The sequence below is a fragment of the Pagrus major genome, chromosome 21 (assembly GCF_040436345.1).
Source record: "Pagrus major chromosome 21, Pma_NU_1.0".
In the NCBI taxonomy this organism is placed as follows: domain Eukaryota; kingdom Metazoa; phylum Chordata; class Actinopteri; order Spariformes; family Sparidae; genus Pagrus; species Pagrus major.
The window spans coordinates 1,783,910-1,808,796 of NC_133235.1; the positions used below are offsets into that span (position 1 = coordinate 1,783,910).

Consider the following 24,887-nt stretch of genomic DNA (forward strand, 5'->3'; position numbering starts at 1 on the left):
CAGACTGATGAAATGACACACTGGAGCGGCTTTATGCCGGCGCTGCTTGGTTCACTGTGAACAAACAAAGGTGGTGTGAAGGCGAGCCTTCGTTGTGGTGATAATGTAGAATCTCTGTGTGAAAAGGGCTAATGACAGAGAGAGAGAGAGAGGGGAGGGGGGCTTGAATGACTTAGTGTGAAAGACAATGAAAAACGTTAGAGCTCTTCATTGCTATTATGAGAAATGAAAAATATTTTGGGATCATTAAGAAACAGGAGAAAGAGGAAGCAGGAGAAGTTAGACTTTAGCGGCCTGCCATAGTCGAGGTACTTAATGGGAAACACTTGGAGTGTCTAGAAGTATGTTCAGTTTAGTTTACACAGCTAGCATGCTACTAGTGTTAACTAAATATGTCAAACTCACTTGGCTTTTTTTTTTTTTAATAAAGCTGTTATTCATTTTCGCTAGTTGGTTTATGCTAACTGTGGTACACTGCACAGAGGCATTCGGCTAGGATAGAAAAGTTTTAGTTGTTCAAGCTCATGCCAGCTGTAATAGAAGAAGAGTGGAAGGCTTAAGATTGGTCCATTTTGTCATTGACTGCGTTGTGATATTTTGCTTCAAAAGTCAAAAATGTACAATAAATAACCCAAACAGATGCTTCAAGTGTGATGAATGAAAAGGTATGTGTATTAAAGAAAGTTAGTCTGTTATTTTCTATAATGGCACACTCATCTTACTCTCAAATGATGGCCACGTACCAGTGTGAGAAAACAGAAAGGCTACAGTATGTTTAACTATGAACCATTTGTTTGTAGTCAGTTTAACTCATAATCTCAGCAGTGATACTGTGTCTTCAGCTGCTACAGTTCTCTATAGTGTACATTTACCTTGCATGGATGAGGCAGACAACCTACTGGCAGATGATATGTACTATATAGTGTGGTACATGTGGTTCAGTATAACATTCAGTACAGTCTAATGGGCTGAAAGAAGACATGGACGTTCAATTCTCCAAACTAGTGGATATTCGCACAGTATATTCAATACCTCCCACACACCATCACCCTCCAGCCCACAGACACTCTTATAGACATGTCCAGCACACACACACAGAGATGAGCAGGCAGGCAGACACACCAACACAGTCCTCTTCAACTGCCTACACTCTGGTTGTTCTGCCTTCTTTTACAGGAAGAAACGTCAGCTACAGATGTGAGGTTGTGCTCTGAAACATCAACTCTCCATCACATGATTCACAATCACCAGTTACTTAACACAGTTTAAACTAGGTACATCTCACCAGTGTAGGAGCCTTATTTCAATGAAAATAGAAAATGTTTGACCTGGGAAATTATCCCTGTCCCTGAAGTTACAAGATTTTTATCATCCCTTTATGTAGTTTATAGAGAGGATGATCACTCAGATTTGTTCTCTAGGCAATCATTTTTCACAGTACATGCCTCATTGGGCTATTTTAAGGCTCTTTGTTTGGAATTGTATCATCAATCATCAGAGAAGATATGAAAAGAAAAGTAGATATATTGCGGCAGATTGTCGGCCCCAACTTGTTTCTGTGCTGCAGTGCATCAGTACTGGACTTATATACTTACTTTCTTCTCTGTGAGTAAAGAAGTTGTTGTTTTTGCAGTTACCCTGTTCCAATAGCATGTTTAAAACTACATGTAAATCTTATAATGTTGGTTGTGTTTCTGTTCTGGCTGTGATGAGGTAGGGAAGAGTGAGGAGGGAATTGGTAAGACAATTGAAATTATGTAGATGTGCCGAAGGCAGAATGGTCGCACTCATATTATGTTACTAGCTGTGAAATAAACACAGTAGAAGTATAAAATCTACTTGAAATAATGAAGTAATGTACAGGTGCATGTTAAAACATAGTCAAATATTAGCACAAGTAGAGAATAATTATTAGCTAACATTTAATATTGTATATAATGCTAGCTAAGATTTGATAATGTATATAATGTTGTTAGCTAATATTTAATATTGTATATAATGCTAGCTAATATTTAATATTGTATATAATGTTAGCTACCATTTAATATTTTATATAATGCTAACTAAGATTTGATATTGTATATAATGTTGTTGCTAACATTTAATATTGTATATAATGCTAGCCAACATTAAATATTGCATATCATATTATTTAACATACAATATATGATGTATATGATTTTAGCTTCTTACATTTGTATATTGTATATGTTGGTTACCATTAGCCTCCTTTAACCCCTATATGTTCCTGGTAATACCAGGCCAAGTAAGGCTGTAGCAACAAAACCACTGAGAATATTAAATTGAGTAAGGGTGTATTTTATCTTGTATTAATTCAGCTTTTTATTTGTAAAAGGAAGAATGTGCTAGTACATTACAGTTGATCTACTTAACGTTAGCTTTCACTACTTATAGATAGGGTATTGTTAACATGTGTTTGTGTTGCCTTCATTTGAGAATCCACACTTCAAAATGCCAGGCACATTGTGGATGATGACACACAAGCACAATCATGCTGTAATTTTGAAAATGGGTTAACCAAAACCAGTCTGCTTATATAGGATGTTCAATTAACACGTAGACTGCTTCAGTCCCAATTAACACATAGACTGCTTCAGTCCCTACCATGATTCCTGAGGGAGGCTATAATCAAAACCCTATATTTCAGGGAAATGACCTATCATGTTTTTAACTACTTTCCAGCTCATTACATTACTAATAAGCTCTACAGAAGAAGAAGAATCTTGACACATTGTGTCGACATATAATAAACTACCAAATTAGAAAATCCTACTAAACAGAAACCCCTTCACTTGGTTGATGACATCACCAACCCCATATATCCCAGGAAATGTGTGCAGCCCTCCCTTTTCCTGCATGGTGGCTCTAAACAAAGGAACAAACAAATGTAAGTATGAACAAAGAAACAAACAATTAACAGTATTCAAACTTGCAACACAATAAAAATAAATTAAACTAACTTATGGCTATGTGTATACTTTAACTTACTCGTGTGCTTTGATGTAGACTGTAACATAATGCTACCGCAGACAAACCCGGGATAAGGTTAGGGTTAGCCCCTCTGATGGGTTGCTGGTTGGGACAACGGAGCCGAATTTCATGCTGTATGAGATGTGTGCAACCTGGCTTGGTATCAAAGAGCTCCATAGGCATGATGACCATTAGCTTCTCCTGCTGACCTGCTGCAAAATGACTCAGGTCAGGGACTGACTGCATTTCATTTGCAGAAGGAAAAAACTGCTCTTGTGGTTCCTCTTTTTTAGTCACAGCCTGAGCCCACAACTGTAACGATGATGTAGGTCTGTCCAGCCATTCCTTTAACAAGTTAACATGGAATACCTGATGCTTCCTGCGGCTATCTGGCATGAACAGTTCATAGTTAACGGGACCTACTTTTCTGTTGATCGCATAGGGTCCATGCTACGAGCCCACTCTCTGATGTTGGAAGAAAAAGCAGAACTTTCTGGCCCTCTTGGAAGAACCTCCTGATTTTGATGCAGCTGAGCACTGACCAGATGAGTGTTGGCCAGCTCCTGGAACTGTTCAAGCTTGTCTGTCATCTTCAACACATAAGAGAGGGTCCCTCCCAAGCCTCCTTAAGCACATCCAGCGGTCCTCGTACTGCATGACCATAAAGGAGTTGGAATGGAGAAAATCCTGTTGATGCTTGAGGCACCTCTCTGTATACAAAAAGCAGAAAGGGGAGCCATTGATCCCAGTCCACCCCTGAGACTTCGTCAAACTTTTGAGGCCCTCAAAACGACACTCAATTTGAGGGTTTTGTTGACCAGGCCGTTGTGGGTGGTAGGGGCTGGTCTTGATTCCTCTGCTTCCTAGCAATTTGTATACGTATTTCAGGAAGTTTGAGGTGAAGTTGGAACTCTGGTCCGTGATGATCTCTTTGGGGATACCAACCCTCAAAAACATTTGTACCAGTCAGTTTACAATCTGGCGAGACTTAATCTTTCTCAGGATACCTTGTAGCATAGTCACACACTACCTAAATGTACCTGTGACCTGCACTGCTCCTTTCCAGTGGGCCCGCAATGTCCATGGTGATGCAGGAGAAAGGAGTGTCTATGACTGGCATGGTGATAAGTGGAGCCTTGTCACACTTTCTACCAGGAGCTTACAGCTGACAAGCTATCGGCCTCAAGCTCTCAGTAACAACCAACTGGTCTCCCACCTTGCTGCGACGATAGAGTTGCTCACCCTTTAAGAGAAAGACCTCTCTGACCCTGTCTGTGACCTCAGTTGAGTTAGGGACACACTTTGAAAATAGGGCTGCTAGAGAGGGTTCCTGTCTTTTAAGCTTGGCAATGTCCTTTGTAATTACCATTAGCTCATCACGTTTTGGCTCTGGTACTGGCTCAACAATCCTATTAGTTCCTCTCACTTTGTCCTGTCTCCTCTGAGCTCTGCTCTTCCTTGCAAAGCCCTGTCTAGATCCCTCAACATCAGGACCTTCGCTGTCTACAAAAGGTAATTCACTCCAACCTAGACTCGGCTCAGAGTGGTGCCCGCTGTGCTCAGACCTGGTAACTGCCATCCTCACATGAAACCCAGGAATCCCTCTCTTCTGCCCTGGCAATCAGATCCCAAAAGATGGGCAGATCTAAACCTAACACCACTTGGTATGGCTGTTTATACATTACACCGACTGACAATAAGTATTGCTTGCCCTTGACCATAATACTAACATCAGCTAGGGGGTCACTTTCGTCATTACCGTGAACACACCAGATTGTGACTTTACCACTTAAGGTAACATCCCTAGGGAGATATTCCTCTCTGATGACAGAGTGGGTGCTACCTGAATCTATGAGGGCAAAGTAAGGGTTTCCCCCTATAAAAATGCAAGTGGTGTGCTCTCGTTTGCTAGGGGATGCTAACGTTTCACCTTCCTCGTGATGACGCTCAACGGACTCCAGACCTAAGATGACCTGTTCGACCACATGAGTGACAAGATAAGGGGCCTCTGTGCTTAAATTATCTAGCTTAGCTACTGGTCGTATTAGGGGGGCCTTGCATTCAATTCCTGACACTATACCCCTTCCAATCCACTGTCTTACCAAATGATGGAGAGGGTGGAACGGGGGAGCTTTTAATTTGGCGACAAGCAGTGAGGAAGGCTTCTGTCAACTCTGTTGCAGCTTGTTTTGATGTGGATGGATTTGCTCCTTTGTTTTTTCTTTTGGCACCCTAGTCATACAGGTCTTTTAGGCATGTTTGGACCTCTTTGGGGCTCTCCTCTTCCTCTGCTGAAGTGGTGCGGAACCTTAATCGGCATGTCTCTGTGCTTATCTCAAGTTTGTCCAAAATTGCACTCTTCACCTTTGCATAGTCCATGGTATCTTCAAAGTTCATACCCCATTACATCTCAGTAGCAAATATTACACTTTTATCCCACTACATTTATTTTAAAACTTTAGTTAGTTTAGTTTAGTTAGCATTAGCCCTACGGGTTACTTTACTTACTTGATTTATATTTTATCAATAATTTAAATTTCTAGCTAGGTTGTATTATTTCAGGTTAAGCCATCCAGCAGTATATACAGTTATATAATTAGTTAATCCTTAACCTGCTGCAGCCAGAAAGTTCTGAACACATTAATGCATCAATAGTTATAATTCGAGAGTCACGTGACCGTCGCGAGGGATGTAGATGCTTCGTTTCGTCGCTCCGCAGAACCCCCCAATATTTAAGCATTACTTTCATACCCAACGCCACTTTTTAAGCTCTCGGTTAATTTTTCTGTTTTGTGGAAGCTTTGTGCACACCGAGATGGCAGCAAGTTCGAAAAAAATGACAAACAAACAACGTGGCAACATTGGAGCTCACCAAGCTAGTTAAGCTAGCAGTTGCAGAAGCTATCAAGGAGGCTATCCCCACACTCGTGGAGGACGTGGTGTCTCAGCTGACAAACAAGACACAGGCTCTGGTGGATGCACAGGTTGCGGTATTCCATGGCGAGATGGTTGCCATGCAGGCTGATATTTCTAAGTGTATGGACTATATGGACAAGGACGAGAACCGTATGGCAGAGGTGAGCAGCCGTCTCTCTTCATCGGTGAGTAAACTGGCAGCAAAGCACGTCCAGCTGGAGGACAGAATTGCCGACATTGAGGACAGGTCGCGCAGAGATAACCTACGTGTGCACGGAGTCCCTGAAAACGCAGAGACAATGCATGTTCTTGCTTTCCTGTCGGATGCCATACCACGGTGGTTTCTTAACCTGGGCTCTGTTGAAATTATGCGCGCACACTGCGTAGGCGCCCCGAAAGAAGACACAAATGGCAGACCTGTGCCTCGCACCATCATCTTCAAGCTGCTGCGCTTCACTGACAGAGATAAGATCCTGAAAGCGGCACGCGGTGCAGCCGTGGAGTTGGAGGGAAGGACCATCTGCTTCACCCCGGACTACGGCCCGCATACGTTCAAGCGCAGGCTGGACGCTCTGCAGAAACTGGACTTTCACACCTTTCTCCTCTATCCTGCAAAACTTAAGGCGACGTGAGGAGGAGTGAACCATCTTTTCAACACCCCACGGGAGGTAAAGGATTTAATCAATTCTCTCGGTATATAGTCTACAACTACACAGGTAATCCAACCAGCTGGCTAGTTTAATGCTAAATGTTTTGCATGTAGGCTAATAGGCAACTTCGACCAGATGTCTGGCATCGACTACAAGGCATAGCCTGCAATGACATTCTCACTGATTTTCTACAGGGTGTTTTTTGGTTATTCATTTTATTTTATTAATTAGTTTTACTCTCTTTCCAATGATAAAAGCCGGCTTTATATGCTTTACAATGACCCTGTATTGCCTATGTTCTAACTGCAAACATATACGAATCTACTGGACTTTAGCTCTTCACCTCTGAATAAGTCCAGCTGGCTTAATATATATATTCCTCTTTCTTGTTTCTGTTTTTCTGCTCAGTTAGTAACAAGAAACACCAATCTCACAATATTGCACAATGCTAGGGACTTAAATGTTGCTGTTGTTAGTTGATTCCTGTTTAATTTTTGTTTGAGGATCTCTCTCAGCACTTTAATTTCACATTTTGGTCAGTCAGCTGCACTGTAAGTTGTTTCTCCACCCTGCATCTTGTATGTATCACAATACTTGCCTCTACTAGTTATTATGAGTAGTATGCATGTAATCAGCTGGAGGGTGGTTGACGTGACGCTCCATTTTTGTGTTCATGGTGACAAATATAAATAAAAATGTATAATATTTCATTAAAATATCTGTTTTTATATACAGTTTAATCTTCCAGAACTAATACATCTGTAATTAATGAGCATTATAATTCAAATATGTAAATATTTTGTTTTAAACATGACATTTGTCCACTGGCGTGACTGTCCGGGGTAGCGTTGCTTATCTTGAAACTACTGTAATTAAATGAAAAATAAGTCTAAATACATTAAAATACTTGAATAGATGTTATAGTAGTGTTAACTTAATGAAACTAAAGGTTATAAGTCTTAAGGTCCCCATTTAATAATTATGACACATTACATTTTGTCAGCAAAACTGGTGTCCACCTGGTGTGACGCCATTCTGTAGATATAAAACAGGCATTAATTTGGGCACCCTATTACTGAGAGGGGCCCTTCTTCATCCAGGAAGTACAGTAGACCTCACTGGAGCACATGGACTGCACACAAGGTGAGTTCTGTCTCAAATATTTTCATAATATTGCTATTTCCGTGCACTGTTGGAAGTGGGATCCATTATGCAGTCCTTTGGTGTGACGTAATTTAAGTATTGATCTGAAAATTTTCATCAATTTATATTGATTGACTATTGAAATAATGTAAACCTTAACACTGTTAGTCAGGATTGAAGACTGTCTCTCATATAGCTAGGTCACAAACTGGCCTTGATCTCACTGGTGTGACAGCACTGTCCTATAGTGTGACAGGAAATCAGCGTCACACTGGTGGAAATGGCTGTCACACCAGTGGATGTGGGCTCTATCAAGGGGTACAAAACCATCACTCTCTCCCTCCTAACCTCCCTCGCTCCATTCTAACCTTGTAGTAGTGATGTTTGCATTTCCTTTTTTCAAGTTTTGCCTTTTTCTCTTACTCTCAGAATTGAAGGACCACACAAGTCAAACCTTCCTACTCGGTTTTGTTAAGGCTAGTTTGAGATCCACGTTGAAAGTGAGAGGCTGAGATGACAAGCAAGGAAAGGACCAGGAAGTATAGGGAGAGGCTGAATAAAGATCGTCAGAGGAGAGAGAACATCCTGAGAGAGAGATGCAGAAAGTAAATTTGACAAGCTACCAAAAGTTATTTTAGCATAAGAATTGAAACGTTTCATGACATGATTAATGCTTCATCATATTACAATAGTCATGGTTGGTTTCATAATTTTCCCCACAGATATCAGGAGAAGAAAGCATGTGGGAAAATTGTTCAGCTCAGTGTGAAGTCTGTGTCGCCAGCAACAAGGAAGAAGCTACAAGAAAAATGGAGAGAGTCCAAGAGGAGATGTAGGGCAAGGGAAAAAGCCACTAAGGCTGTCCTTGATCTAACGCCACAATCACCTCAGGATCAGGATCATGACCAGCCATTCAATCATGAAGAGATCAATGAGGCCCCAGTGGCAGTGCCTGTTTTGTGTAGCACACCAACACAGTCACCTAAAGAGATGTCCACCAGAGACCAAAGTACACCCAAAAGAGTACGAAAAAGATGTGTGAACAAACAACTAAGGAAGCTAAGAATGCAAAATGAGAAGTTAATGAAGCAACTTGAAGCTGAAAAAAGAAGAGCGGATAGGTTTAGACGAAAGAATCAACGCCTTGTGCAAAGACGGAATGTGGATAAAAATGCACACACAAACACACACAAGCAAAACAGTCAGGAAGAAACACTGCTCAAGAAAGGAAGAAACAAGTGGAGTCCTTCCTATTGAGAGATGAGAGCAGCAAGCTTCTTCCGGGGAAAAAGGACACTGTTGGGAGGAAAGAAAAAATGCAAAGGAGAGTACTTGTAAAGTCTTTGGTGGACTTGCACAAGGAATACTCCCAGACAGCTGAACCAAAACATAGAATGTCTTACAGACAGTTTCTACGCTATAAGCCATTTTATGTTACAGAAGCCAAGGCAAATGATCGTAATACATGCGCCTGCTACCAACATGAGAACATGCGTCTCCTTATTGATGTCTTGTCACAGCGTGGTATCCTACCTTCAAAAAACCTATCATATCTTCTCTCCAGCATAACCTGTAATACGGACAACATGAAATGCATGGAGCGCACATGCACTGAGTGCTGCTATGAAGTCCAGATTGCCATATATAATCCAGATGATCGGGCTAGATGGGAACACTGGGCAAAGGAAGATGTGGTGGTAGGAGACAAAACTTACAAAAACTGGGTGAAGAAAACTGAAAATGGTACAGTGGGAAATCTGGTTGATGATTTCAACAAAGAGTTGGCGGGTATTGCCATCCATCAATTCAGCTGGCTTCACCAGGCCCAGAAATTCAGGCATCTTAAAGAAAATCTAAAAGACAACGAAATGGTTCTGCATGTGGACTTTTCAGAAAACTATGCCTGCAAACTGAACACAGAAATTCAGTCATTTCATTTTGGAGGAAACCGGCAGCAGGCATCCATCCATACAGCAGTGGCTTACACATCCACAGGCTCACAATCCTATGCCACAATCTCTGACTCTGTCAGCCACAACGAACGTGCTGTGTGGGCCCTCCTCAAACCAGTGGTACAGGAAATTATAGCAAACTCTGGCCACAAGATTGACACGCTTCATGTGTTAAGTGATGGCCCAGTCACCCAATACAGAAACAAGGCAAACTGTTACCTTTTGAGCAGTGTACCCTACACATGGAGGCTAAAGCAAATCACCTGGAATTACTCAGAGAGAGCCCATGGGAAAGGTGCACCCAATGGAGTTGGGGGATCAGTAAAACACATGGCAGACAACCATGTCCATGGGGGGCAAGACATACAAAGCCCTAAGGACCTCTATGAGTTCCTAGCCCGAAAAGAGGTCCCAAACATAAAATTCAGATGGATCAATGAGGCAGATATCCAGGTGTTCGACGAGATGTTGCCACCGTCTGTCCCGAAAGTACCTGGCATCTTAAACACGCACCAAATACTTTCCTTCTCTGCAGGAGAGATCTTCTATAGGGCTCTCAGCTGTTTCTGCCGCTACCCAGAGATGTGCAACTGCTTCTCTCCAAGCAAGATGAGGCCAGACAATCGGCCAAAAGATTCAGAGGAACCGCTTGCCTGTGAAGTCCAAGAGACCCAGCCTGAGAGTCCCAGTAGTGGAGAGGAAGAGGAGGAAGAGCTTGACGACGAGTACACTGTAGGGAAATTCGTCATTGTCCGCTATGACAAGAAGCCATTTGTTGGCCAGATCACACAACTAAATGCTGAGCACATTGAGGTCAATTGCATGGTGCAAATTGGCAGGAAAAACAAATTCAAGTGGCCTGCTAGGCGAGACTGCATTATGTACAGCAAGGACCAACTTGTCAGTGTCATCTCTGAGCCAGAGCCCCACCAGCGTGCAGCCCAGCTCACCAAATATGACTGGCTGCTGTTCAATGAGGTGTGATAGGAGGAGGATGAGTCCTTAAACACTCTAAAACACTACTGCTTTTTTATTTTGTTTGTATTTCATGGTGTACTTTGTTGTACAGCACAGTTCATGAAGAAAAGAATCAATTTACTATGAATTATTTTTAAGAACCACAGGATGTTTTGCTGTTTTATTAATGGGTTGTTTAATGAATTTTACCCAAACAGTAGTTTGTTTTTTTAGGTCAGTTCCATTTATGGTTATGAAATGTGACAAGTAGGCCCTATGGCTATTTGAAAAATGATTTTACTTGAGTTGTACTAAAAATGTGACTGAATTAAATACAGAGAACAGTAGTTTTAACTTTTTATCCTGTATAACTTTTACCTTTTTATTTTAGTGAATTTTGAAATAAATTTGAAAAGAAAAGTAATAAGCCAGGTCAATTTTGTTTACATGTTCATGTTATGTTGCTAAATGTTACGATGGCTCTCAAGTCTTTTTTATGGGAATGTTGGTTTCTTCTTCTTTCTTCTGATTTTATTGTACAAAAAACATTTGAACTTGAAGTTGTAACTTTATTTTAAATAATTTTTAAGTGAATTTGAACAAGAAATAATAAATGTGACTTTGTACAAAACAGGGGCATACCGGTACTTTTTGTTGTCCAATGGTGTGACGGAATGTCCTGCGGTGTGACAAACTGAATTATAAGTGGAAAAGGCATTTTAATGCACAAATTCATGTAAAAAGTGTTGAATAGTATAACAGTGATATCATCACTATGCCCATATAAGGATGGAATGAAGCTTCATTAGGTTTTATACTTATTTTAATGAATACAATCCAGACGTTTGGGTAAAGTCCCTATGTGTACATCTTATAGTAGGATAATAACATGATTGTGAATTTTTATTGGTTACTTTTGATTTGGGAATATAATAAGGACAAATTAATAAGGATTGTGCATATTTGTCTTATTTGTCACACAATCTCTGAATTAAATATTAACATTAAAAATGTCGTCACACCGGTGGACAATATTTAGGACTACCAAACAAAAAAGTTAATAAAATGCAAAATAAATAAGGAATTAGAAAGGGACACATTCAGTTTTGAGTTTTTCACATATTAAGCAATATAATTATATGTCATTTGACATACATTTTAGAAATATATTTTTTTCCACTTTGGATTTGAGTTCATGTCAACCACCCTGGAATGTAAATGGGCTGAATGGTCAAATTAAGCGTATAACCTGCTTAGACCTCCAATGCAGACAACATGTGGACATTGCCTTTATACAGGAGTCCTACTTAAGAACTATAGATGTCCGCCGATTTTCAAACAGACACTATTATGTGGCCACTTCAGCATCACTAGACACCAAAACTAGGGGGTCACTAGTAGTACTGAGACGTAACCTCGCAATAACTATACTTGGACAATTTGGTAGTGAGGATGGTAGGATTTCTTATATTAAGACTATTATATCTGGATGCAAATTTGCTTTTATTTCAGTTTATGCTCCATCCCAATATGAACCAGAGTTCTTTCCCAGCTTGACAGAAGTCTTATTGCACCTTCAGGACTTCTCGCTTATCCTTGGTGCAGACATGAACTGTAATGTAAATGTGATATTGGACAAATCTGCTCAGCGCTCCACGGCCACACAGCTACAAGCATCAAAAGACTTTCAGAACTTTCTGTCAGTACTTAGCTTAACAAAACCTTTACCACACTATCAACCCCACATCTAAACAATACACTTTTTATTCAGCAAGACATCAGAGTTTCTCCAGAATAGATTATATATTAACTTCAGCTACTTCCCTTTCTGAAATACATGATGTTGTTATCAAGCCTTGTTCTTTATCAGATCATAGCATTGTTGCAGCGCACTTCACACTCCTAGGTACACCCCTTAGAGCTCTGCATTGGCAGTTCAATGCCTCACTTCTCAAAAATGGAGATTTTTGCACTTTTCTCAAAGAAAAGTTAAACACTCTTATAGATGTTAATGCAGGCTCAGTAGATGATCCTAGATTTTTATGGTACGCTATAAAGGGTTGTATTAGGGACTCCTCCTCCAATCTCATTCTCATCCCACCTTAATAAGAGTAGACTAAATAAGATAACCGAACTGGTGAATACTCTCACTCAGCTAGAGGCGCAACAACAAGCCAAATATTCTGAGGCATTACAAGGCAGAATAGCTGTGACAAGAACTGAGTTGAACTCTTTGTTAAGACGTAGGGCAGAGTTCTTAATGCACAGGACCAGAAGAAAATATTATTTCAATGGCGCCAGACCAAGTCATCTTTTAGCTATAAGACTGAAAAACCATGAAAAATATTCAAATATTACAGCCATTAAAACACATCTTTGCACCCTGAGCAATCCACTTGATATCAATTCTGAATTTAAATCTTTCTACTCATCTCTTTACAACTCTGAAATTTCCCTTGATACGGAGGCGTGTGCAGATTTTTTTCAGGATCTCAATCTACCTTCTCTGTCTGACAACGAATCAGAATTACTCAATACCCCCATTTCTCTAGAAGAGTTGAGGAAGGCTCTTGTTAATATGAAAAAGAGCAAATCCCCAGGGTGGGATGGAATTCCACCTGAGCTATACCTTATTTTCTGGGATGTACTGGGCAAACCACTATTGGATATGATTAATACAGCCATTGATAAGGGTGCATTTAATTCTAGCACTAACACAGCTATAATTACAGTCCTGCCCAAACCAAATAAAGATTTAACTAAATGTGTTAAATAAAGACCTCTCTCCCTCCTGAATGGGGATGTTAAACTATATGCTAAAGTACTTGCAACCCGGTTGGAGATACATCTTACAAAACCTATACACAACTTGCCTAGCATCTGATAATGTGCGTCGCCTGTTACACATCATTCATGCAGCTAGTAGTATTGATCCCCCTTGCTCGGTTCTATCGTTGGACGCTGAAAAAGCATTTGACCGGTTAGAATGGGAATATCTCTGGACAACGTTGGACAAATTTGGGCTAGGTATGCATTTTATTAATATGATTAAGGTTTTATACGCAAATCCCTCAGCAATGGTCTGCACAGGCCACATCTGCTCTGCCCAGTTCCCAATTTCAAGGGCACTCGCCAGGGCTGCCCCCTTTCACCCCTACTTTTTGCTCTTTCCGTCAAGCCACTGGCGCAGAAAATAAGACAACATCCATCAGTACATCCCATCACTTTCTGTAACATGGAGCATCGTATATCCTTGTACGCTGATGACATCCTTCTTTATGTAGGCAGTGCTGGTTCCTTAATCCCACATTTGCTTTCCTCTTTTGATACATTCAGCTCACTCTCTGGATACAAAATTAACTGGACAAAGTCAGCGCTGATGCATTTAAACTCAGCTGCACTTCAAGTTCCCCTGCCCTCCCATATACCAGTAGATAAAAGCTTTAGATATTTTGGAGTTGAAATTTTTCCCTCCACGTCGTCCATTGCAATAAAAAATTTTCAAGGTATATACAGTCAGATAGAGAAGGACTTTGAGCGCTGGTCGAATCTTCCAAATTCACTTCAAGCCCCGATAGCAATAGTTAAAATGGATATACTTCCTCATCAGGGATGGAAATTAACTTTTTTGTCCACGTGCCACTGTGGCTGGTAAATTCTAAAATCTACCAGCCACTTTTATATTTAAGCGTTGATGTGTACAGTACAATGCCTAGAAACATATTTTTCTTGTACAAGACATGCACATAGTATTTCCCAATCAGTACTTGTTACCAGAGTTGATTATTCAGTAATTATGTGATACGAATGAATGATTACAGGGGTAAAACAGGTAAATCAGGTCATCTACTAGGTCGTGAAATAACAGGAAATGATGTCTGAATAGACAAAGTGGTTCAAAATGAAGGTTAGATGGTTAGAAATCTATATCAATATCTCCCTGCAACTACAGGAATTTACAGTAAGCCTACTTCAACTTATTTCATATGTTCAACTGCACTGGACCCACACAAAGGAAGTGGAAATTGCATCATTAGGTGATTAGAAGGTTAGTAATATATAGCAATATCTACTTGCAACTATAGAATTTACTGTACTTCATTATTCCCTATGTTCAACCATACTGGACCCACACAAAGAAAGTGGAAATTGTTATAGAAAAGTCTGCCAAAAGTAAGGAGAGAAGTTACCACAGTTCAGCTATTAAACACCAAGTCCTTACTGCAGTACAGAACAATTACCCATTAACCTCAATGTCCCAATTCCAAATGTAGCACTATAACTGCCAGCGATAAAAGTGAAGCGATTTTTGAGTGTCCGATGCATGTTCGATTTAATGTGGCAAACGAAAAATGAAAAAACAAGTCAATATTTGGTTTTACTGTTTTTCTGTATGCACCAAACATTGAAAACTGGTGTTTGTTTTCCTATTTTCAGCCCAAAACGGAAAATATAATAAACAAGGAAACCAAAACGAAATAATTAAAACTAATTTACATTTTCCGTTATTGTTATAGCCTACCATTTCCCACGGGACATTTCTGCCGTGTGGCCACACTTTGCGCATGCACAATGTATAGTCGCTGGGTAGCCTATCCATGGTGAGCAACAACCAACCGGTCTGAGCCCAAAAGTCCCACGGTCCAGTCCATTGACTGTGTACAGTCTATGGTCCAGTCCCAGTAGACCACTGGAGTCCCACGTTCTAATGGCCTCACTCGAGCCATACATGTCTCTAATTAATGACATGTTTATGAATGGAGTGACCTATCATGAGATCTCAGAAAAGTTGCGAGAAATGGGTGTCCAGCAGGGAAGCTCTGAAAACACACAGAGACGCGGCATTATCCCCATTCACACTGCCGTTTGCATGCGGGGATCCTGCGCCAATTCTCCGCATCCGCCTCTGTGTGAAAGTTTCAGATGCGGCGAGGGGTGAAATTTCGCTGAGCCTGATGCACCTCTGGAGGTAGAGGTAGTATCAGAGGTAGTGTCAGAGGTAGTATCAGAGGCGCAGTATTGGCGAACCGAACCAGTGTGAACGGATAAGCCGGCGGCGCGGAGCGAGGGTGTGTCGGTCTGATGGTGTTCACTGTGTGATAACTAAACAGGTCCATCACTCAACAAAATATAGAGAAATGTCCCACAAAGCAACGTTACAGGACCATACAACAGTAACGTAGTAACTGGTCGTGTCTTTGGCAACTTCTATGAGGAAAGAAATACCGCAGTTATTCGTGGAGAAGTGTCTTTCCGACCAACTATTTCTGCCCGAAAAACAGCGTCTGTCCCCGGCAAAAAACTTTAACTTACCAAGTGTTTGACGCAGTGAAAAAAATCACCTCGACGGTCAGCCCTCCTGACTGAGACTCAGTGAACTTTCCCCCCAGAAAACAGCCTCTCTCCCCGCTAGTGAAATAGTCAGACAGCGTCCTGTTTACTGATGGCGATTATGTAATTATGTAATTTAGAGAAAAACGTAACTTTGTCATTTTCCAGGATGTTTGGTGGGTCAGGATCCCAATCACAACACATTATAACTGCATCCATATGATTATAAACAGTCAGTAGGTACATGTTTAGATTAACAGGAGGACACCGGGGAACACCTTGAAAAAAACACATACGTCATCATCATGATGTGTACCGTCACGCCTCCTTTGGAGCCGCGGCGCCGGCTTTCTGTGTGAATTATACTCTGGTTCGTCTTTTACGCCAGAGCTGCTTGGTTCTATGTGAACAACCAACAGCGGAGAAATGACGAACCGCTGCTGCGACGATAATGCGCGTCTCTGTGTGATTTCAGCCGCTGGACACCCATTTCTCGCAACTTTTCTGAGATCTCATGATATGTCACTCCATTCATAAACATGAATGTCTCTAATTAATGACCAGTGTGTTGTTGCTCACCATGGATACCGAGCGACTATACATTGTGCATGCGCAAAGCGTGGCCACACGGCAGAAATGTACCGTGGGAAATGGTAGGCTATAACAATAACGGAAAATGTAAATTAGATTTATTATTTAGTTTTGGTTTCCTTGTTTATTATATTTTCCGTTTTGGGCTGAAAATAGGAAAACAAACACCAGTTTTCAATGTTTGGTGCATACAGCAAAACAGAAAAAACAAATATTGACTAATTTTTTCGTTTTTCGTTTGCCACATTACCTGGAATAATTGAATGATCAGATGATACACGGACCCAGTACATCAGTTGATTTTCCTCCTCGTAGCTACACAAGCCAATACTGGCGTTCCCCACCGGCTCCCCTTTCTCCTTCACACTCTCCTCAGCGGTTCTTTTAACTCCTGCGATGTTACGCCACATTTTTATTTACTTCAGTTCTTGTAAACTCCGACAAAAAAGTAGCTCTCGCTTACCTTTATTCGTGCGCCACAATAAATAGTTCCAACTTAGAGTCGACGGTTGCCAAGCAACAGGGTAGCCGGCTCCATAGACATAATTATATACGGCCGGCTCGGCTGACCGGAGCGCGGAGTAATAATTAGTAGCAGTGAAGAGTCCAAGTGAAGGCTTGCTAGTGAAGTCCAACGGACACTTTGGTCCAATCAGAAACATATAATTTGACCGGATCTAACTCTAGGGTTGTGGAAAGCGCACTGTTATGCCTTAACCAAGATATCGATCATTAAGATTAATTGGATCAGATCTGACTGGAATGAACCCGCCATAGTGGCTTGTAAACTGATTCAATTCACCCGCCAGCACACAAATACACCCGCATTTGGCGGGTGGTGGGTGCTAATTTCCATCCCTGTTCCTCATGTTAATTTTTACTCTTCTACGATCCCTATTGCTCTCCTTTGGGATATTGGGATAAACTTCAGTCATTAGTTTCTAAATTCATATGGAAAGGAAAGAGACCGCGCCTAAAACTCACAACTCTCCAGCGAGACAAGACGTTAGGGGGGCTAGCTCTGCCAGATTTTAAAATCTACTTCTGGTCTTATGTGCTACGTCCTCTATCTACATGGTTCAACCCTAGTTCCTCTGTTTCTTGGAGACCAATTGAGGAGAATATGCACTACCTCACAGGTTGCAAGACCTGGTGTATGCTAACATACCATTGAAAAAAGCCAAATTATGTTTAGGCCCTGTTATTTCATTTCTACTCACATCTTACTATACTGTAATGAAGCATGTTGGCACAGATTATAAATGGCATAATCACACACCGATTTTCAATAATTCCTCACTTCTTACTGGTAATATGCCCTTTTCGTTTCCACATTGTAGAATAGGGGAGTGAATGTACTAAAAGATCTGTATAGTGCCCATGGTTTACGAGCTTTTAACGATCTACAAGCTGAACTTGATCTTCCAAGTTCATCTTTTTTCTTCTATATGCAGTTAAGATCAGCTATGCGCGCATACGGGGTCCCGTGGGGAACAGCTCTACCCACACACCCTCTATGTAAGTTACTTGCCTCAGTAGGACCGACACGGGGGATGGTTTCTAAACTTTACAAATTCATTTCTGGACCCTATAAACCCTTACCAGTAGAGGGTATTTCGAATAGAGATTTAAATGAAGTAAATGATAGAGAGATTTGCTGGGACACAGTGTGGAAAAATCTCAGTAGTACATCCAAAAACCCCAATCATCAGTTAATACACTATAAGTATGTTCATAGGATGTACCTCACCCCCAGAAGGCGTTATTCTATATATAATATATATAGGGGTTCTAATATTGTTACCTCCCTGAAAATGTACAAGTGACTTGTACAAGTGAAAAAAAAAAAACTTGATGTGAATATATATATATTGTACATTTTTCAATAAAAAATTGATCACAAAAAAATAGTTATAATTCGAGAATATACTATATGTATGTTATTCTGAAATGGACCATTTGTTTATTCAGTTTTTTTTCAGTCATGTAAACGAAGACCGTGTGTTTATTTAGTCTGTTTAAGCACATGAAATCAGTCAATGAAGATCTTTCTGTTCTGATTAAAATGTCTCTCATTGATGCACCCCAGTAGCTCAGTTGGTAGAGCGTGCAACCTCTGTACAGACAGCCTGACAAAGACCTGTGGTCTCTTGCTGCGTATCATCACCCTTCCTCCCATCATCTCCCAAGCTGCTCCGCCAAGACAAGTGAAACATATCTTCCCCCACCAACTTGTTTTACAGCTTCATCAGTTTTTTTAGCCCTTCGTTTCATAAAAAAAAAAATGGTGGGAACTTCCAGTTCACAAGCTTTCTCTATTTAGCTAAGTACTAGATGAAAAATGTTCCTCATAGCATATTAGGGGATTAAAAAGCAGTGTAGTAACAGATTCTTGCTTTATGTGTTATCAGCACAGAATAAGACCACTGAATAAGAACAAAGAGATGCACTGTAATGCTAATGATGTGTTTGGCCTCTGTCACCTCCCAAGATAAGCAGAGGATGTTTGTAAACACACTTTTATAAACTGATTGCATTTCTTTTATCATCCGCCACTGTGTCCACCACTGCATCCGCCACTGCGTCCGCCACTGCGTCCGCCACTGCGTTCTGATAAAAATATCAGAAAAATTATACAGACAATGTTGATGAAGGTTCTCAGTCATCCAGGTCATGGTAAATCTATCATGCTGTATCATAGTCAACTGGACTTGTTTCAGTTTCTTGAAGATGTTTCACCTCTCATCCAAGAGGCTTCTTCAGTTCTAACTAACTGGAGGAGCTGCAGGCTTTTAAACTCTGTGTGCAATGAGAATCATTTCTGCTGAAAAAATGTCACCTGAGTGTAATAGTTCATGCATCTTGTAACCACCCACACCCAGTGAAATATTCAAACCAAATACTTCAAATACAAATATGATCACGGACCGAGCACATTTAAAGATTATCTATCATATTATGCTTCAGCTTTTTGTTTTTCAACAGTACTGCATTGAAGTGAAAGTTATATGGCCGGGGAATTAATGATTTAACAACTACGGGACAGACTATTATAGTATAAGAGCCAAAAAAGTTTTTTTTTACTTGTTTGTTATTGTAGTTATATAAATGTAATTTCTCATGCTGTTAGATTACTGTTAGACCACGCCGTCAGGTGTGTGTGTAAATCCGAGAGCAAATGTTTTTTTGCCACAGTGAAAATATTGTTTTTGTGATTAAACACATATTGAAATTTTGACACTATGAAGTTACTTCACATGAAGTCTGCAGATATGTAGTGGTCTACCCAAATCTGTCCATGGGAAACATTTTTCTTCAACAGGTATTCGTAGATAAAGCCCACGATCTCTGGAGCATTCAAGGCTGTCTCAACAGGGACCAGATATCATCATCCCTTCACCAAAAATTGCTCTAATGTGCCTTCTACATTTGTGGAAACACAGAAAAATTAGCAAATGTTTTTGTCTTTGTTTTGTTTTGCATAGGATTGCTTCTGATTCGTGTAATCCGAACATTTGTAATAATTTCAGAGCACTTGAAAAGTCTAAAAGTCAAAATATATTGAAAAAAGATTCATGTAATAATTTCCAAAATCCACATAGGAGCATGTTTTTACCTAACAAAATATTCTCCTTCAATCCATATTTGTTAGCGTTTAGCCTTTCAAAAGTAACATTTTCACTGTGGAAAAAAACATGGCTCTCAGATTTATGGTAAACTTCCACTGAACGGTGTGGTCTAGCAGTAAACTAACAGCATGAGAAATTACATTTAAATAACTGCAATAATGAACAAGAAAACGGCTCTTAGAATATAATAGTATATAGACGCTGTTAGTGTGTTTTTTCCTTCCTGTTAAATCATTAATTCCCCGGCCATATTACTTTCACTTTCATGCAGTACTGTTGAAAAACTAAAAGGTGAAGCATAATATTGATGACCTCATAATATGGCAGCCTAATAATTATTAAATATGCTCTGTGTGGGAATCACACTCTCTCACACGTCAAATACTGTATGCCTATGATACAGTAAGAACAGCTGATTGCTTGCTGAAGTAAGCTAAGGCTAGGTGAGCCCAGGTGTGAATGGTTGTTAAGCCTGGGCTCACCTAGCCTTAAGAAACCCACATGAAGGCCGGTTGGGTCAACGACCCACAAGTGGCCCCAACGAGTCTGAAACTCAGAGCTCACACGTGTCCTTAACAACTCTGTAAGGACACTCCCGCACTATGTAAGGACACTCCCACCCCGTGTAAGGACACTCCCACACAGAGTTTAAAAGCCCGCAACTCCTCCTGTTAGTTAGAACTGAAGAAGCCTCTTGGATGAGAGGTGAAATGTCTTCAAGAAACTGAAACACGTCCAGTTGACTACGATACAGCATTTAGATTTACCATGACCTGGATGACTGAGAACCTTCCTCAACATAGTAGGAGTAGGTGACTGTTTGGATTTCAGCTTGTAAAACTGAAAACAAAGAATGTGGTTGAGGTCTAATTCTAAAGGGATATGATTTAAATCTGCCCACATATTCTATCTCACATGGACGTACATCTCATGACTGAACATAAAGATGCTCTAACAGCCATTTCACTGTGACGTTAAAAAGGCATTGGTGCAGGACTTCCCGGCTGACATGGCTGCCACCTGAAACTGGATTTGCCAAACTCTTTTTATGCTTGTGCCTTTGCTGTGTGCTCCTCTATGTTTCACTGTGTGTGTGCGTGTGTGTGTGTGTTTATATGCAGGGTGTGTACGCAGTGGGGAATTTCCAGCCCAGTGAGGATCGGTCCAGAAGTCGACCACCTCCCCCAACCCTGAGAGAGCCCCCCCTCTCCTCCCTACCCAATGTCAGCCAATCAGCAATTAGCAACAGTCACCAAGGTAAAAGCCTGCCTGCCAGATGATTCTTTGAGTTACAGATTACATCACCCTGACATGTCAACCACTAAAATTCATTTTCAGAAAAAATGCTAGACATCACCCTTACTGGTCAGCTTCACTAATGCTCATGAGCACAGTCACACTGTGTACTGATTTGACTTTAAACAAGGAAATAAAGTGTCGTAATTACCAAATCAAAGGAGAAATACATTTGTCCTGTCATTAATCTACACAGAGAGCAGGACATAAAATTGTGGGTCCTTTCTGGCAAAATTGTTTTGTATTAATCCACGACCTCAGACATTTGAATCATTTATTCTGACTAAAACAAACAGCCAGTCATGGCAGGAGTGGGCTAGAAAAGTATGACACACTTGACAATAGTTAAACTGTTGTCTCCTGCTTGCTGTGCCGCTGGTAAGAGAATAATGTCAACATCCACAGAGGTTGGCTCATTTAGTGTTGAACTGCTCATTTTAAACTATGCTTATTGGCCATATTTATTTTCAGTGCAACAGGATGCCTGTATGACATTGTTTCCATTGGAAAGTATTGGTTTAAGATTCAAGATAGGTGGAGTTCCTCAAGAGAGCAATGTTGGTGTTCAATGGAGTCCTGGCTAACATCCGACAAATCAGATTTACCTGGAAAGTTCAAAGCCTGGACCTGTCAATATGGCATCCTGCAGCCTTTGATGTCCTGACCTGGCATTGTCCTGTGGTTAAAGTTAAATAAGCAAGTGCTCATGCTGGAGATCAGTGTTCCTAGACCAAGACTGGATGGAAAATGGCAATGTGATGAAGGGGGCTAAGTATGAAAACCAGGGCAGGGGTGGAGTGCCCAGTGCTCGCTGGTGGAAGGTGGCTAGTCCCTTAGCAAAGTGCTCAGTCTACTGGGGATGACGATGAAAACAAAAGCTGTCAGATGTGGCACACAGGCAGACAAAGATCGTCTAGATGACTATGGATCAAACAAAGCGAGCTATGGAGTGCAGGTGTTGGTTGAGGATGTCTGAGAACCGTATCACCTATTGACCTCAAGTTTCTTCAGTGATGATGTGTCCCAGTGCATCTGAAGATTTATGTTACAACAAAAAAAAGAATAGTCTAAATCGAAGCAGTAGAGGCCAAGATATCCTGACTTTTAGTCCCTTAAGGATCAGGCTCTAAAACTGGTGGATCCTGCTTTTCCCACAATGCAAATCAAATAGTGTCTTTCTTTGACACTCCACACTTGGTATATGTCTAAATTCCACATCCTCAGTTTGTAAGGCAGGCTTTTTGTTTGTAGAAAAATTATAATCTCCAAACGAGGACCTGATGACATGTTCAGGGTTATTTTTTGAAAGCTCCTCCAGAGCCACAGAAGTCATGACCTGACTGTCATGTTGAGTCGTACTATACTAATTCTGAGGTGTACAAGTAGTGGAGTACCCCTTTAACTTGTACCTAAATATACCTTGTTGCATAAGAAGAATACTTGAATGAAACCACCTTTTCAGAATTCAAACAGATATGAAGAATGAGATCGGGGATAGAAGTGGCTGAAATGAGTTTCTTCCACAGGGTGGCTGGGCTCATCCTTAGAGAGGAGGAGTTTAAGGAGGGTGAGGAGCTCAGAGTAGAGTCACTGCTGCTTTGCGCTGAAATGAGCCAGTTAAGGTGGTTTGTGCATCTGATCAGGATGTGCTGTGGGCACCTTCCTTTCGAGGTTTTCTGGGCATGCCCAAGAGACCCCAGTAAAGATCTTAGAGGGTTTATATATCTCACTGGACCTGGGAACACCTCAGGATCCCCCAGGAAGAGCTGGAAAAAGTTGCTGAGGAGAGGGATGTCTGGACTGCCTTGCTAAACCTATGCTGAATCAGTGGAAAAATGGATGGATGGATGGATGGATACGTGAGAGGGTGGATGGATGGATGGATGGATGGATGGATGGATGGATGGATGGATGGATGGATGGATGGATGGATGGGTGGGTGGGTGGATTATTAGTTTGACCTCTCCCTTTTGTCCAATTATAGGTCACCACACCCTGGCTCCCAGCCAACCAGAGCCCATCATCACAAGGACCTCCTCTCACACCCTGTCCCCCAACCGACCAGAGCCCATACTGACGCGAAGCTCCTCCTACCGAGAGCCCTCTATGTCTATGAAGAGAGCCAGTGCTGAGGTGGAGGCGATAACTCCATCCAGTCCTCTGGGTAACCATGACAACATGACCTTCAGCAGCAGCACACTGCCCAGGTAGATTTCTCTGATACAGACTTCATTCACAGGTTTGGTTTGGGAGAGAAAACAAGGTGCTGTTGAATGCTGCTTTGCTTTCAGGCTAACTGCTCTATTTTACCTTGTGGATGACATTTTAGCATGAAAAGTAAGTAGACAAAACCACTGCAGGTGTTGTAGAGAAAGTAGAGACTGCAGGTTGTGACATGTGACAATCTAACTGATTATGAGTCCTTCAGCCCACCCCTTCATTTAGTGGCAATATCCCACACAGTGTCTGAGTCAACCAGTATCGGCTCCAGCAGAGTTAGAAAGTGTGACTGACAGGTTTAGTTCATGTTTGTCTCTTAACAAGTCTCATCACGGCTGTCTGTCACTCTGTGGTCAAATCATGGAGAAAATATTACTGCCTGTGTGTTTAACCTCCATCATTTTCAGCGCTTCTATCACTGTGAGCAATCTGTCTGCTCACCTGTCGTCTGTGTCTGTGGTACAAACATTGGGGGAAGAAGCAAAGGGATTTGAGATGTGATAGGAATGGCTGTTGATGTATCTGTGTGGGTGTAACTGAGAGGACAACTAATTTGAAATACTTTGAAAGCAGCACACTAAAGCAGCACTGATAGAAACCCGCAGGTCTCGAGGCATGTCAGGGTTTCTGGCATTGTCCTGGAGCACACACAGGTGTTGGAGTTCCTCAACATGGAGCTGACTGCACCATTTAAAACAAACAAAAAAAAGGACAAAAGGGGATATAAGTAATGATTGTATGTGCTATTACACATATTGTAAAATGAGAGTTGTTCAAGTGGCTTGATCCTGGAAACCTGCCTGACATGTCAGTGGTGACTGGTGGGTGGAGGTCATGTATTGACTAATTGTCCCATGGTCCTGTTTGGCTCCTCGTCCAATTCTTTTTAAAAAAAAATAGAGTTGAAATGGGGAAGAGCTGCACAGAAAAACAAACGTGTTAACTATTCACCAAGCCAGGTGGAGGTGGGTCGCTGTGGAAAACATAAATAAAACAGAATCTGACAATTTACTGACCTTTTCTGACCTGCACTCGATAGAAAACGACCTCAGCTTAATTGATTTTTGTAAATATATTCATATTGTGAGTTGATGTCAGCATCACTTTTCAAACAAGTTGTGACAGAAGCAACAAAAGGCTGTGGAAGTGATGGAATGCTCCAAAAACACCTACAGACTACAGGTAAACAGGTTCACTGGTACCAGGTGACA

At 41.1% G+C, this 24,887-nt stretch overlaps 1 protein-coding gene across 1 annotated transcript in view; it reads left to right on the forward strand.

Annotated features, from left to right (window-relative positions):
* The window catches only part of LOC141017205 (phospholipid phosphatase-related protein type 4-like), a 131,415-nt gene that overhangs the window by 97,397 nt on the left and 9,131 nt on the right, over positions 1-24,887 (forward strand). The window contains exons 7-8 of the mRNA XM_073491856.1: positions 21,282-21,417; positions 23,441-23,663. Coding sequence (XP_073347957.1) covers positions 21,282-21,417; positions 23,441-23,663 — 359 coding nt within the window. The remainder of the gene's footprint in view (positions 1-21,281; positions 21,418-23,440; positions 23,664-24,887) is intronic.